The sequence below is a fragment of the Acartia tonsa genome, chromosome 5, assembly GCF_053477335.1.
Source record: "Acartia tonsa isolate MP-2025a chromosome 5, ASM5347733v1, whole genome shotgun sequence".
Classification (NCBI taxonomy): Eukaryota; Metazoa; Arthropoda; class Copepoda; order Calanoida; family Acartiidae; genus Acartia; species Acartia tonsa.
Window position 1 is genome coordinate 8,789,499 of NC_137264.1, and position 16,784 is coordinate 8,806,282.

The window sequence follows — 16,784 nt, forward strand, 5'->3', positions numbered from 1 at the left end:
TATGAATTTTAGTGAAACTAAATTTGAATAAATGTAATTTTTTTAAAGTGTAAGTATATAATAGGTATTCTACAAGCACTGTTTGTATGTCAGTTTGTTATAGTAGAATATGCCATGTTCCAGCTTCATCTTTAGAAATCATCCCACTCATAATGAGAGTCACGAATATTAAAGTTTAAAAACATTAAGTAGCTTAAAGTCAAGGTACTTTTATTAAATCTGGATTGTTTAGCTTAAATTTGCAGTGTTTAAACCTTTCAACCATTAATCTTAAGTTACAGAAGAGGTAATTTTGTTTGTCATCATTGGTGATGTTCATCAGTTTATTTTCCATTGTCTTATCCCTTAAGACAATCCAATGAACTTTGAGACACTTCATTTTTTGTTAATATATATAAATAAATGTGTGTGTGTAGCCATAGTTTCTTAGTGTTTGGACCTAAGTAGTCATGGAGAAGGACGAGACACTTTTGTATAGCCACTGGGGCTATCAAGCTCCACGCCCAAGTACATTATGCCTTGACCCGCTGTCTCAAGGGAGCTACTCTTTATTACCTCACCCTCGCCGAGTATGGCAGGTGTCCCAAATTAAGTCACCGTAATGAATGACGCTCTCCGCAGAGGAGCTTGGGATAAGGGTTGTACAGATATTATGTACGTGACTATTAAGTATCCAAACCACTTAATAATCTTCCTTCTTACACAACCAGGGGAAGTTGTGTGAATATGTTCAACTGAGAATTCGAGTTGCCACATGGGGACTTGAACTCGAACTCTCATCACCGTAACTCAGTGCGTTACCACTGAGCTACGACGCCCCTCTAATTGGCTAAATAAGCTTCGCTAGTACTTGTCTTAATTGTTCTTTTTTTACTGAACCAAAGTGCATAATCTAATGATTGGTTAATGATAATCAAATGCATAATTAAAAATTATAATACATTTTTAAATAAGCATGAAATGATCCATGTAAACGAAACTTAACAATTCATAAAAGGCGGCTATTAACATAAAAAATATCAGCGTTGATAATGTTTAGATTCCAAATAAATAAAAAGAATCGAAAATAAGCAGTTTTGAAGTGAGACCCCCCCCCCCCCCCCCCCCAAGTCTCAAATCTATCATCAAAATAAACCATCCCAATGATCTATATTTGGCTTAAATGAGAACTCCATCGGTTCAGGAGTTAGTAACTGGTGGCTGTGCCTCTAGCATCTAGGTTAATCGTAATTGAACGGAAAGGATGGACCTAATAGCCTAAAACCATACCATGAATTGAATCTAAATGGACGTATGTGAAGCTTCCCTGACATGGAAAACTCAATTGGTTTAGTTGTTATCTACAGACAAAACAGCTTTACTATGTGTAAGGTTTTTTTTTGGTCTGTAACTTAAGATCTCACTAACCATTGAACTATTTTAAGTAAACTTCACATAGGTCCTGAGATGGTTTTAGGTTAATTCATTTTCTGATTTAAGTGTAGGGATGGTTTTAAGCTATTTGTCAAGCCCCTAGATTCTAGAGGCGTCTCCGCTAGTGTGTATAAAAGGATTAAATTTAAATAATATGTAATACCAAGAAGGTGGAAGTCCAAAGCTGCGCAAACTGTCAGAGATGCTACCACGGTTGCCAGACTCCAGTCTACAGCAGGATACAACTGGGCTACCTGACAGGAAAATTTTTCATTTATTTTTAATTACCGGAAAGAAGGCAGGGATCTTCAGGGATAAGACAATGGACAAAATTAACCCTTCTATAGATTAAAATTGTTAAAAAAAGATTTGGCTCTTTGGAAACAAACTAATTAAAATTCAATTAAAGTACCCAGAATTTTAGAGTCCGCGCATAAGGTACCCTTCCCTACTTTGGGCCGCGGGAAAGGGGGCAGTGGGCTGTAAATAAAAAAAGATACCCAAATATTGATTGATTGCTACAAACTAGAAGTGTCCAAACTTTTCAACCAATAATTTAAACCGTTTCTGTTTCATTAGTTAATTGGGAAAGATAAATGGAAGATAGATAAATCTTCCGACTAAGGGAGGAGTAGGTTGCGCTTAAAATTCGTAAAGGTGTGAGTTTTAAGGCTTAAAAATAGTAGTAGAACGATAATATTCACTAAATATGTGTATTTTATAACTTAAAACTCACAACGGATTTTTAGCGCAACCTACTCCTCCCTTTGTAGTTACAGAATAAGAATGAAAAACTTTATCCCAAGAATAATTCGTCTGTGGGCAGCTGAGCTGGTGAAAGCAATAACATCTCTCCATTATAGAGATATTATTATAAAGGTATGTTTCTTTTTAAAAGTGAAGTTTTTCTATAATTAGGGTCCGTCCATACGTACGTATGTCTGTCCGGCACAGTTTGCTCTTTTCGTTAATTTAGACACGTTAGAATTGTCCTATAGGTTTCCAACTTTTCACGAAGATTCCTATATTACAATTAGGTACGACCTAGAAAGCGAAGCAACTCTATAATCGCAATCAGAAAGTCCGTATGTCTGTTTTAAACATGCTGATTTTTTACTTTTTTTTGACAAAAAATTTTTGTTTGTTATTATTCTATTAATCTGATTTTTGGAATACTGATTCCTATTAAAACGAGGTAAAATGTTATAAGCTAAGCATCTCTATGATCAAGCCCTAAAAATGTAAGTATGTCCTTAAACAGTATATCTTAATTACGTAGTTTTTAAACAAATATTGTTTAGATTTTATACATTATATTCTGCTTATTCAGTTCTGACACTACAAGAGTTAATGTTCGTTTGTTCTACCGTATTATTTACAATGTTCAAATTGAACAAGGATTACAATATCTAAAAAGCTAAGCTTAAAAAATCAGATAGACAAATAAGAATTGACAAACTTACAAAGAATAATATGATTTCATACCAAGTTTGAAATTGAAAGGATAATTCTATCATGCCTAACAAGAGCTTAGATACGGCCCGACGTACCTACCCTAATTATATAAAAGGTATTACCAATGTGTCTGCTAGATTATAACATAGAAATATTTTTTCTTGTTATAACTATTTGTTGTTAAGGATTTGAACCCTGACAACGTTCTGTTGGATGACTCAGGCCACATTAAATTATCATATCAGGTAATGCATAATCCAGTATAGATTCCAAACCGATTAATATCCGCTGGATTATTACCGGTTTGGAGCCATACTGATAAATCAAGTATCGTATTGTATTATACGATACGATAAATAACTATTTTTGTATTGTCGCTATCTTTTCTGTTATCAAATAATCATAATTGACATTAAATGTATTGTTTCCCCTCGCTCTGGCCAATGAATTGATGTACATAACATCCCCAATGATGATGCACAATAATATCTCTTATGTAGATCTTAATTTGCAATTGAAACTTTTGGATACTATTACTCAACTTAATGGACCAAACAATCAAAATTCAAGTCTCCAAAGTTGTTAAGCAAACGTTATTATTAAACTTTGGGGACAAGTGTACTAAACAGCGCAATGTCCCCTCCCTCCCTGGTGGTGGTGTACACACTCTGTCTGCACTGTTCTTGCTAAATCATTTTCTTTGGCCCCTGCGGACAAACTTTGCAGCGTAGCTTCTCAATACATTATTTTTCTCCTCTGTTTTTATTTACTATTATCTAAAATACAAAGTAGAACGATGTCTGTCTGTCCGTTCGTCTGTCTGTCTGTCTAAATCTTAAGAGCTCAGTAAACACTGAACTGATTGGGCTCTACTCTTCAGGGAATTTACATACTGGATCTGTGATGGTTTTAACTATTTCTTGGGGGGGGGGGGGACACTGGGGCGAAGCCGCTAGTAAGCTATGTTTTAAAACAAGGACAATAACGTCCATATAAGCAAAGCCCAGCATATCAGACTGGTAAACGAACTTTAACAAATATTTTAGTTACGGATCCTTCAAAGTTAAAGAAAGTTAATTTTGAAAATAGAAAAAAAAACTTTGTTGGAAATATATCGCTAATTAGCTTTTTTCATAGTTTGTTAGTTTTTTACTTTTTCTGGACAAAATTGCTGACAAAATTGTCTATTATACTTAAACTTAGTGGATACACCACAAAACACCTATGGGTGGAAGGAAGGGGGGGGGGGATAATTCTTCCCCACTTTCGATTTTAGTTTTAAAAAGAAAAATGAAACAATGTTGTTGTTGTTTTTTGGAGGGAGGGGGGGGGGGGGCACTGTAAAGGAATATTATATCGGTTTTGTGTTTAGTGATACCTTTTTACATCTCTATTTAAAAGTAAAAGGGATTCTTCCTGTTTGTCTGTTAGAACCGAAGGATCTCGCTAACTACCTAACCGATATCGTTCTCCTATCATAAGTCCTGTCCCCCGCCCCCCTCGCCTCTCCCACCAAAACTGATGTGCTTAATATGAACATAACCAAATTGTCAATATCTTGTTATGGCTGCGCTACTTTTACACATTATTGTTCTAGTCTGATTAATATAAACGTTGCCAATTTTTGCACAAGTCATCATCTCGCCAAATTGTGTTTACACGCACCTGCCAAAAGGACTTTTTGCGAATTATTACTACAGTATATAGACCCAGGTAGAGGGGACTTTCATCGAATTTTGATTGGCTGGTTAATTGAGTTGAGTGTCCAAACGTTTCAACCACTAATTGTTATCTACAAATATGTAATTTTGTGTTTCATCATTAGGGACGTACATCAATTTATCGGCCATTGTCTTATCCCGTTAGATTTGCTATTGTGATTTCTGTTGCCACGCCCCTAAGGGTGATTTTCCTGAGTAAGGGGGGTGGGTAACTCTACCTTAAAACTGTTATAAAACTTCCCTGGGGTTAAATGAAGCTTCCCTGTAAAGAAGAACCTTATCGGAGTAGCTGTAAAGATACCTACAGCAAATTATATCATACTTGCGGCCACGCCCCTAGGGTGACGATTTTCCTTAGTATAGGGGGGGGGGGGGTAAAATTACCTTAAAACAGTTATAAAACTTCCTTGGGCTTTTATGAAGCTTCACTGTAAAGAAGAACCTTATCTGACTAGCTGTAAAGATACCTACAGCAAATTACATCAAATTTACGGCCACGCCCCTAGGGTGACGATTTTCCTTAGTAGGGGGGGGGGGGGGTAACGCTACCTTAAAACAGTTATAAAACTTTCCTGGGCTTTTATGAAGCTTCACTGTAAAGAAGAACCATATCGGACTAGCTGTTAGCGAAAATACCAATTCCTCAATTAGAAGCAGTATATTAGTGGTTATTTGCCTCTAAACTTTTAAGACTCTGACTAATTTCTTGAACTAATTAGGTACTTTCTATATTTACTAGCGGTTACGCCCCCTAGAGGCCTCTAGGGGCACTTGGGAAGGAGGGAGTTGAATTCGGGGGGGGGGGGGTAAATCTCTTTTGGGAGTGCTCCTCCCCAGTTTCAATTTTAAAGAAATAATTAAATTTTTTTTGAAGGGGTGGTTATTTCTCTTGGAAGGGTGGTGGTATCCTCCCCCTAAATTATTAAAAACCTTCACATGACCTAGGGGAAGCTACCCTGTAAAGGAGAACCTGATCGGGTGAGCGGTTAGCGATATATATTGGTACAAACATACAAACACACAAACAGACATCCTGTTACTTTATTATAAATTCTTTTCTATGGTTTTGGTGCAAACAAATGAGTCAATCCAAATATTATGGTCTGATTAAAATGTAAGTTAAAAGATATTTAGCAGGGAGGGAGGGGACTTTGGGTTGTTTACTGCAAAGTCCCAAAAATTTTCTTATTTGTTGACTTAAATCTTTGAGACTTTTATTGAATTTTAATAGTTAGTTCCTTAAGTTTAGTGTCCAAACGTTTTAACCACTGATTGTAAACTACACAAGGGGTAATTATGTGTAGCAAAATTTGGAATGTACATCAATTTATCAGCTATTGTCTTATTCCTTTAGATCCCTGCAATCCAAATATTATAGTTATATGCAGGGAGTAAGGGAGGGGACAATGGGCAATTAATTCAATTTAAGAGTTTCCACTGAAAAGCAATGAAAACCAGATTTATCTAGCAACTTTGACCAAAATTGTAAAGGGATCATGGTAATATAATTTAGAACAAAATTAGTTCTAAGAAAAAAATCATTTACTTGAAAATTAAATTACCAATACATCACAATGTAGTAAACATTCTATAATTAATCACTAGAAAAATCGTGTTTAGAACTTCGTCAACCCTTCTCATATATTTTTAACTGCTACCTAAATTCAAGGGTTTCTTAGATTGTTTAATACACAATACACATTACCTTTAAGCCAGTACCCAAAGTCTGAGACTCTTAAAAATTAAATATTGGATCCATTGTCCCCTCCCTTACTCCTTGAGTTATATGTATATATCTAGACACTTAATGTTAACTAGCGGCTTTGTGCCTAGCCTTTAGAGGGATAAGGAACAGGGATGAATTAACAGTTGAGGATATTTTTCTTAAATAAATGTCCTGGGGCTAACATAGGTTAGGTTAGGTTATAGGCTAGGGGGCCGAGCGCCCGCGGTTAGGCAGGTCAGGTACACCATTTGCAGCTATAGACCTTCCAGCTCTACGTTTTTTTGTAGGCGTTGGTCTTTTGTAGTGTTGGTCTTTTGTAGGTGTTGGTCTTTTGTAGAACCGACTAGTTGGTCTTTTGTAGTCGTTGGTTGTTTGTAGAGTTGGTCTTTTGGAAAGATACACCACCTAGGTCTCCAAAAGTCTACACCCCCTAATTCAATCAAGGGGTGTCAAGCAAAAAAAAAGTTAATTTTTTCAATTTAAGAGGGGTGTCAAACATTTTACCCCCTCCCCCCTCCAACATGTTGCTTTGTTTTCAAAGACCCAATTCAAAGTTGGCACAGGATCCTCGGGGTGGGGACATACAGTTATTTAACCCCTTACTCTAATGTATCAACAACTTTATTTTCACGAAAGTTGGTTCCTAAAATGTTTTTTTTTGTTAGTATCACACATGGTTTAAGAAGGCATAAGATTGTAATTGAACTGTAATTTTACTCAAAAACTTTATTATTAATACCAACCTGGGTACATTGAAAGCACATTTATCAGGGAAGGGAAAGGACATTGGGCTGTTGAATACACTAGTCCTTAAAGTTTTATAATTACATTTTCTTATTCATTTGGGAACGTTTATTTAATTTTGATTAGTTGGCTTATTAAGTTTCAACCACTAAATATAATCTACAGAAGGGGTAATTTTGTCTTTCATCATTAGGGATGTACATCAATATATTGGCCAAGGTCTTATTCCTTAAGATCCCTGAAATTTATCAAATCTAATTTGTCATCTTGCTAAATGAATTTATTTGTGCAAAAATGACGGATAAGTTTTGTGATCACGAAACCTATTCAAAGATTTTAATTGCATTAAAGGAAGCCTGCAAGAAATACACCAATTTAACTGCTGAAAGACTGCCAAAAGTAGACCCTATACCCCAAATTTGAAGCCTTTGTTGCAATAACAAAAAAGTTTTAAGCATTTCAAAATTACATTATAATTACATGAAAATTTTGAAAGTTTAGACATGTTAGAAAATTATAATTAAATTATGCCGCCTAGAAATAACGTTATAAGCTTAATTTCAGCAAAAAGTTAGGTAACCAGTAACTAATTATAATTTTTGCAATAAAACACCCATTTTCATAGTCAAAATCATTCAAATAAGTGGGAGGTTTTTAATGCAACCATCTTTTAATCAATGTGTAAATGTGCTTAGAATTCAAATTTTGATCTGAAATTTACATTTTTGGGCTATTTTCAAGGCAAATCCATCAGGAAACCTATCTCCACATAATACTCTTTGTCGCTCCAAAACGTTTTCAAATGGTTCTAGCTGGTAGTAGCTGATACTAGAAATCTAAAAAATGTGTTTTTTTGTATCATTTTACATGATTTAAAGCAAAAATATGTTTCAAAAAATTGATTCCTATGTAATTTATGACAGATTTACCCTAAAAATAGCAAAAAAAAGGCCAAACTGCTGAGCTGTTAGCTGTTACTTTTTCAACTTTTTGTTCAATTTAGGGAAAATAGACCTACCAAGGATTACTCATGCAAAATTTCACATCAAAATTCGAATTCTAAGTGTCATTTACACATTGATTACGAGATGGTTGCATTACCCCCCCCCCCCCCCTCCCCCTTTAAATTAACTGTGCGTTGTACCAAGAGCACTGTAGTTTTTCCAACCAATCAGAGGTTCCGAATCAGCTCAACAACCAATCATAGCTGAGCTTGTATTAGTCTCATTTTATCCCGCTATGATTTTCCGCTTACAAACGCAAAGGAAAGCCGATTTTTGTTCAGAGATTTTGACTATGAAAAGTGGTGTTTTTTTTACATGTAATCAGTTAAAGGCAACCTAAGTTTCTGATGAAGATAAGCTTATAATTTTGTCGAGGCAACGTAATCTAATATTGAAATTTCAAGCATGAGCAATGGAAATCTTTCAAAATTTTCATTTACCTAAATTGTCATTTTGAAATGCCTATAACTTTTTTTTGTCATTGAAGATGAAAGCATCAAATTTGGGGTAGTGTTTCTACTTGTGGCAGTCTTTCAGCAGCTAAAGCGTTGATTTCTTGCAGGGTTCCTTAAAATGAAGATTTCTGTACAAAACTAGAAAGCTTTAAGTAAAAAGTAAAATCGATTAAATTGATGAATTGGCCACAGTACCCACTCTCCCTATTATTAAAAAAAATTTCACATTATTGAAAACTATTATCTGCGCCCCTAGCATCTAGGGGCTCCATATTCAATATAGGTAGGGAAGAAAATAGCTTTAAACCATCCTAAGGCTTGATAAAAATAAAATGACTAAATCCATCCCAGGACCTATTTGACGCTTTCTTATAATGGATTTAAAAAATGCTATGGTGGTTCCTATAATAGGTTACAGTGTACCAACTCTAAAACAATACTAAAAAGTCAGTTTGTTTTTTTTGGGAAATATTATAAGCTGTACAATACTTTACTTTTCTTTTCTCTTTTTAAGTGTGAATGGGTAAGCGTGGAGAGAACATTGTCAAGCAACGCCGTCAGAGGCCGTTTCATCGCTCCTGAAGTTCTCTCGCCCATGGAGATCAGTCGATCAGCTGATTGGTGGAGTTTTGGCGCTATTTTGTTGTTGTTGTACACTGGTGAAGGCCCCAGCAGTCTTATACCTTCAGGTAGAGCACGAGCCAGTCACATAACATACCCTTATATTAAAGTAACAGGATGTCTGTTTGTCTGTCTGTCTATTTGTACCAAAGGATCTCGCTTTACAGGATAGCCTCTCATAGGTCCTGGGAAGGATTGTAGCCATTGGAGAGGTTACCACCACCCTCTCAAGAGAAATCGGTAAAATAAAGATCAATTGGATGATTATATCACAAAAAAAATTTTTGTTTAAGAAGTTAAAAATCAACATGTTTAAAATGGACGCACGGACATTTTGGTAACGATTATAGAGTTGCTACACTTTCTAAATCGAACCTAACTACTACAGGAATCATCATGCAAAGTTGGAAATTGATGGGACAATTCTAACATGCATAAATTAACGAAAAAAGCTATCCATTATGGACGTACTTACGGACCGACCCTAATTATAGAAAAGCTTCGCTTTTAAAAATCCTTTTTATTAGGTTTAGACAGCACAATCCCAATCTCGTTTCCCAGCTATGTGTCAAAAGATGCCATCCAGTTTGTTTCTTCCTTTTTGGAGGTATGCATTATCCAGTGTGGCTTCGAAACCGATTAATATCCTCTGGATTAGAATCGCTTCTCAGCCATACTAAAAAATCATGTACATCATCGTATTACAGAAATTTGCCACGAATATTAAGATAAAAAACATAAAATTAATACCAGGGCCTTTAATCATTCGAAGGCAACAAAACTGGTTTTAAGCTTATAATTTTTCATTTTAATATCCGCGTAAAGATGTTTATTATACTGCTACCCAAAGTTATTTTTTATTTGTTATAAGATTGTGTCAGGGGTGTATATTCTTCACAAGAATAATTTTTTTCCCCTGAAGCAAAAATTTTATTACCCCTTCCCCCCTAGTTTTTTCCCCAAGTATGGGGGGAAATGGAAAAATGTACCCTTTATTTTATTCATTTTTTTACCCTCCCACATATTTTCTAGTTTTTTCCCCAAGGAGAAATTTTTTATTAACCCCCCCCCCCCCCCCCCCCTCGATTAAGCTGTGGATCCCATGCAGAATGGTTTAGTTTAGTCTAGAGTCAAGAACTTTTGTCTTTATGCTAACCGGTTCTAGCCCATCCCTTATTCTCTTCCCCACTTTCCCTTCATTACAAAATTCTTCCATCAAAACTTAATAATGCTACTCAATAATGTAGCTCACCAAATTTACACATAAGCTGACGTTCAAACGGGAAATACATATAATTCATTTTGAAAATAATTTATTCAAGTGCGTCTGTCGATAAAAAGAGAAAGAAGCAATCACTCATTTATATCTTTTTTTTGATTTTTTGAGTTTAAAAATATCGTACTCGGCTATTCCTTGGCCGATTTAGGCTTTTAAGGTGTCTAATATATATCCTGACCGAGACAAATTTAGATCCGTTGACTAATCCAAAATCGGTTCAGTTAGAGGGATACCCAACGTCTCATTATATTGCTACCCAAAGTCTTATAACTACGTTGCAATTATAAAAAAAACCTAAATTGAGATTAAGAAAATGAGTATAGTACACATTTAAATCACGCCCGCACCGCGTGGTTTAGTTTAGCATTATATTGTCAACAACCTAAAGAATATATTATACACCCCTGGATTTTGTTCCAGGTAAACCCTGAGAGGCGGCTGGGAGCCTCCAGCACTGGACACATGGACATCAGGACACACAAATATTTCAACAATTTCGACTGGGAACAAAATATGTTCACAGACAAGCTTTAACAAGGAGGATATATCCTAAGAAGCACAGCCGAGCCATTACAAAGAATTATGAAAACAAGGACAACAATATTATGCACAGAAAGATCATCAAAATTTTCTGATAATTTACAATTTAGTTTAAACTTGCACATTAATGATCTGCTTATTAAGTCCTTAAACTCTACAAGTTATTGTTCGTTTGACCTTTTTTCTGATTTTAGAGCTTTGCTTAACGAATGTTTTTATCCTTGTTTTATTAAATTTAATTTATAATGAATATTATTTTTTAAATATTAGATTAAGTAAAAACTATGTAAATGTTAAGTATTATTCTTTAAATTTGAAGACTTGCTAAGATAATCAAAAATAACATTTTATAAAAATTAATATTTTTCATGTTTAAATCTGTTTTCCTATATTGTTATGTATTTATGTTATTTTACTTTTTGTCACGTACTATTTTTTTATTTGGTAGAATTTTTTTATAAGGATTCCTTTAATAAGATATTGACGTTTTTTTTCTAAATAAAAGTAGTTTATAGGAAAATATATACTTTTCCATAGTAACATTTTATTCTCTTAGTTAAAATTAGGACTTGGCCGATTTGTTTACGACCATTCAAATTTTGCTGCTGCGACTGAGTGTGTCTGCGGCTTTAAGTTGCTTCTCTAAGCTGCTCAAAGCGGTGGCTGCTAATTTTAAAGTGGCATACTTTTATCTTAAGCTGCAAGCAGGGAGGGAGGGGACATGGGCTTTTTATTACATTAGTCCACAAAGTTTTATAATAACGTTTTTATTCATTGGCTTAACAACTATGGGGACTTTACTTCTGCTTTATTTGTTCATTAAGTTTAGAATCCAAACGTTTCAACCTCTAGTTATAGATACAGAATGGTTAATTTTTGTGTATTATAATTGGGAATGTACATCAATTTCTCGACCATTATCGAGTTATGTAAGCTAAAGAATAAATTTAGGCCTTCAGTTAATTTTAAGTTGAGTGTTCAAACGTTTCAACCACTAATTTTAATCTTCAGAAGTGGTAATTTTGTGTATCATCATTGAGGATGTGCAACAATTTATCGGCCATTGTCTTATCCCTTTAGATCCCTGTTTACGGCATACTTTTAGTGTTGACTATAAATGTAATATTTTTATTTGTTCAAAGATAAACTATAAAATATAAAATTAGTAGATAATACTATCCCATTATTAGAGTTATTGCATTAGGGGGATGCTAGAGTGGTCAGGTTCATAGCCTAAAACCAGCATAAGACATTTTTAAAGCTTTTTGGTATCATCTGAGACTTGTAATAATCTACAGGATAAAAAGGTTTTATTGTTTAGGTTAGGTTAAGTTGGGTTTGTTCAGTCTAATTGAAATTACTTTGAGGTTATCCATAGGCGCTGTTAAGGCTACGATTATGTTTAGGCCCCTGTAAGGTTTTAAGTTAGTAATCCAATTTGGGTAGAATTACAATGGAAACGAAAATCCTTATAACTAAGTAACAGGATGTTTGTTTGTCTCTGTGTGTCTGTACCGAAGGATCTTGCTAACAGCAGAACCGAACAGGGTATTTTCTCGAGGTTTGTAACCATTTTGGGGGAGTGTATCACCACCCTTCCAAGAGAAATCTGCCCTAAAAAAATTCACCCCCACCAAAAATAAAAAAATAAAAATGGGGTTGGGTTTTCACTCCCCCCCCCCCTCCTCAAGTGTCCCTACGGGCGAAGCCGCTAGTATCTTATTTTAGCTGCGCTACTTATGGATTTGCATGTCCTCTATTGATTTTATACACACTGTTACGTAATTGTTATGTTTTGCGTTTATTTGTTTAAGTTTGTAGGTAATAAACAAGCGCAATTAATTTACTAGGTAGTATAGCTGGGTTTTTTTTCCATGTAGCAAAGCTGATCTATAAGTGTTTGTGTCCCTTTCTCTCTGATGTTGCTCTCTATATTATGTTCTATCTTCAGTGTATATACATTAAAAATTTACAAACGGCTGCGCCCCTAGAATTTAGGGGAGAGAGAGAGGGGAGAAGGAGGTAAAAGAGTTATCTCAATATGGTTCTTCTTTACAGTTAAGCTGCTCATAGATCTGGGGAAGTTTTATGGCTATTTTGTGGAGGGTACAACCACCCTCCTAAAGGAAATCGTTCCTACAAAATGGTAAATATAAGTGTGACCCCATATTCGGTTAAACCGTTTTTGAGATTTTAGTTGAGGGAAAATAGTCATTATAGTTTTTTTTAAACTTAATCTTTTTCACAATCAAAACATTCAAATGAGCAGATAAATAAATTACAGAGTTCCTAATTCTTTATTTACATTTGACGTAAGTGATAAAATGCATTATTTATTTTCTAATATCCTATCCTTTTGAACTTTAGGTCTATAAATAAGATAGCCTAAAACCATATTAGGGTATATTTAAAGCTTCCCAGAAATAGAGAATTCTATTGGTTCAGTGGTTAGCCATATCTTAACCGAAACAAAAACCTGAATAATTTATGTGAGTGAGAGAGGGGATAATGGGCTGGTTATTAGAATAGTTCCCAAAGTTTTTTATAATTACGTTTTCTTATTCGTAGGCGTACCAACTTTAGGCCTTCAGTTGATTTTGATTCATTAAGTTGAGTGTTCAAACGTTGAAACCACTAATTTTGATCTTCAGAAGTGGTAATTTTGTGTATCATCATTATGGATGTACATCAATTTATCGGCCGTTGTCTTATCCCTTTAGATACCTGAATGTTTAGAAAACGATCCCTATCCCAAATGATAATTATATAAATGTGCATCCACAACTACGTGTTTGGAAACTGGTTTCTAGTAGTAGTAAACAACACAGCTTAACAGTACAGTTTCTGCCCATTTTAGCAGACAAATGAACTGTCATTATATTGTCCATTGACGCCCTTAGTATCAGCTGTTTGTGCGTACAACCTCAGCTTTTGAAAAGTGCGTAAAAGATGCGTAGCATTTTCGTAAGTTATGTAACCCTTCACTCAATACAATACACTTGTTAAAATCAGGGTTGGGTCGGATACTTTTTTGGCCGGATTCCGGATATCCGACATTAGAAATCATCCGGATAGTTTCAATATCCGGTATCCGGCCAGATATCCGGCCCAACCCTAGTTAAAATCAGGGATCTCAAGGGATAAGACAATGGCCGACAAATTGATGTACATCCCCAATGATAAGATAAAAATTACCCCTTCTGTAGATAAAAATTAGGGGCTAAAATTTTTGGAAACTCATCTTAATTAACCAACCAATTAAAATTCAAATTTAAGTCGCCAAGCTTGTAAAGCCAACGAATGAAAAAACGTTATTATAAAACTTTGGGGACTAGGGTAATAAACAGCCCAATGTCTCCTCCCTCCCTGAGTTCAAATAGTCATTGGAGTCTTGATTTTACACTGATTTTAAAAGTTTTATAAACGCGATCTCTTATTCGTTGTCTTACACTTTGTGGACTTGAGTTGGTTAAACAAACCTTCAGTGTTTGAAAACTTTTTGACCAATAATTTTACTCCTGATTTTGATCCAGTATTTTTCGTATATTATCGTTCATTGTCTTATCCCTTAAGATCCCTGGTCATTTTAGATGACGAAACCAATAATAAGCGTTGCAGAGCTGGAGCCGGGTTTCGCCATATTTTGCCGGAGCTGGAGCCGGAGCCGCACCAAAATCAAACGGCTCCGCATCGCTGCCAATAATCTGATGATTTATATTTTTTATTCGTGGATAATTTTACAACACTATACAATACATTAATTTTTATATTGGTTCAGAACCGGTTTTATTCCAATGTAAATAAATCAGATTCATACTGGAAATTCTATGAAAATATTATTCCTTGTTTTTATTGGCTAAGCCGTTAGTAAATATTTGAACTAGTCTTATATTTTTATACAGGGAGGGAGGGGACATTACACTGTTTATTACATTAGTCCCCAAAGTTTATAATAACGTTTTCTTATTCGCTAGCTTAACAACTTTGGGGACTTTTAATGAATTCTGATTGGTTCAAAAATGCAGTGTCCAAAATGTAACCAATAATTTAGATTTTGAGAATGGGTAATTTTGTGTATCATCATTTGTGATGTACATCAATTTATCGGCCATTGTCTTATCCCTTAGATCCCTGTATATTTTGGCAGAATGTGTGCATTCGTTTCCGCATATTTATTTGAATACATTTGCAATAGTGATAAAGTTTTAAAAAGGCGGGCTCTCTTATTTGTTGTCTCAATAACTTAGGTCCTTTTTTAAATCTTAATTGGTTGGTTCAAACATGTAGTGTCCAAACTTTTCAACCAATAATTTTGATCTTTATAATGGGTAATTTTATCTATTATCATTAGTAATTTATTTTATCTTCCAGATTTATTGATAGTCCCCAAAGTCGACTAATAAAGTATAATGCTTATAAAACTTTGGGTACTAGTACAATTTACATTCAAATGCTTCCTCCCTTCCTGTTGTAATAATTTCCGGCTATAACTCTATTAAAGTAAGAAATTAAGAGGACTTATGAGTAATAAGCTATTAGTAGCTACTAGCGGCTACGCCCTTGGAGGCCTCTATGGACACGTAAAATTGATTCTTTTCAATTTATTTTAAAATCAGCTATTTACCAAAAATATTTATTTCCCTAAATAGTTATAAACCTTCCTGGGACCTATGCGAAACTACCCTGTTAAGGAGAACCCGATCGGTTAGCGAGATCCTTTGGTACAGACATCCTGTTACTTTATTATAAGGATCGACAACCATTAAAGACCTTGTCCCGACTATTCATTGGAACTTCAGGATCAGCTGATAGCTTCAAAATTGTAAACACAGCCGGGTGACTGCAAAAGAACAAAAAGCAAATTGCAAACTAATCTGAATTAGCATTTGAGCTTTTTCGTCTGCTAGCATAAATGTCTTGAAGAAGGTGGCGAGGTAGTTGTCTGGAATATAAATCTATACTTATACATTTATTGGGGTATAGTCCCTTTCGTAACATCGCACCTTATGGGGCGATTCTTCGTATTTTTCACAGTAGCTTTTCTCCTATTTCTAGCCCCTGCGGAGGCTCTAACCCTGCGGGGCCAATTACCTAACCCTGTGGGGCAATCACCTCCCAATATAACCTAACCTAAAATAACCTATAAAATGCCATTTTAAAAATACGACGAATCTCCCCTTATGGGGCGATGTTGCGAAAGGGACAATTCCCAATTATTGTAACAATGAAACAACAGTATACATACGCGGCATTGAACGCGCACCATGCCTGCACTGAAAGATAAAATGCATTTATAAAGTGCGAACTAACTATGTACTTGTAGGCAGGGATATAAAGGGATAAGACAATTTTTAATGATGATACACAAAATTACCTCTTCTGTAATTTACAATTAGTGGTTGAAACGTTTGGACACTCAACCAATCAAAATTTAATAAAAGTACCCAGAATTGAAACCTTTTATTTTTTTTTTAATTTTTGAAAATGTTTTTATCTTGCTTTGCTTGAATTTGCATTTAAATATATAATCATATCGCATCGTATCATAGAAAGCTTACCGCGAATATTAAAATAAAAGTCTATTAACCCCGTAGGGTCAAACGCCTGAAATTAATTTCTTGTTTTTTAAATTGTTCGTGGAAAGTTGTCTGTATTACAATGCTATTGATGATTTTTTCTGTATGTCTGAGAACCGGTTCTAATCCAGCGGATATTACTGGGTTTCCAAGTTATACTGGAAATTTTTATTTGGATGTTGTAAATTTGTTTATGCTAGTCCAAGATTGTCATTTTATCATGTACCATATTGCAGAGACAAATGGGAAA

At 34.9% G+C, this 16,784-nt stretch overlaps 1 protein-coding gene across 6 annotated transcripts in view; it reads left to right on the forward strand.

Moving 5' to 3' along the window:
• Positions 1-16,784, forward strand: part of LOC145318684 (ribosomal protein S6 kinase-like 1) — a 91,403-nt gene that overhangs the window by 72,696 nt on the left and 1,923 nt on the right. For 5 of the 6 annotated variants that reach the window (XM_080160124.1, XM_080160126.1, XM_080160125.1 and 2 more), the window contains 6 exons: positions 1,579-1,672; positions 2,218-2,292; positions 3,054-3,113; positions 9,033-9,207; positions 9,667-9,746; positions 10,839-11,402. In XM_080160124.1, coding sequence (XP_080016250.1) covers positions 1,579-1,672; positions 2,218-2,292; positions 3,054-3,113; positions 9,033-9,207; positions 9,667-9,746; positions 10,839-10,952 — 598 coding nt within the window. In that variant the 3' untranslated portion in view covers positions 10,953-11,402. The remainder of the gene's footprint in view (positions 1-1,578; positions 1,673-2,217; positions 2,293-3,053; positions 3,114-9,032; positions 9,208-9,666; positions 9,747-10,838; positions 11,403-16,784) is intronic. The other variant, XM_080160127.1, reaches the window with a different exon arrangement.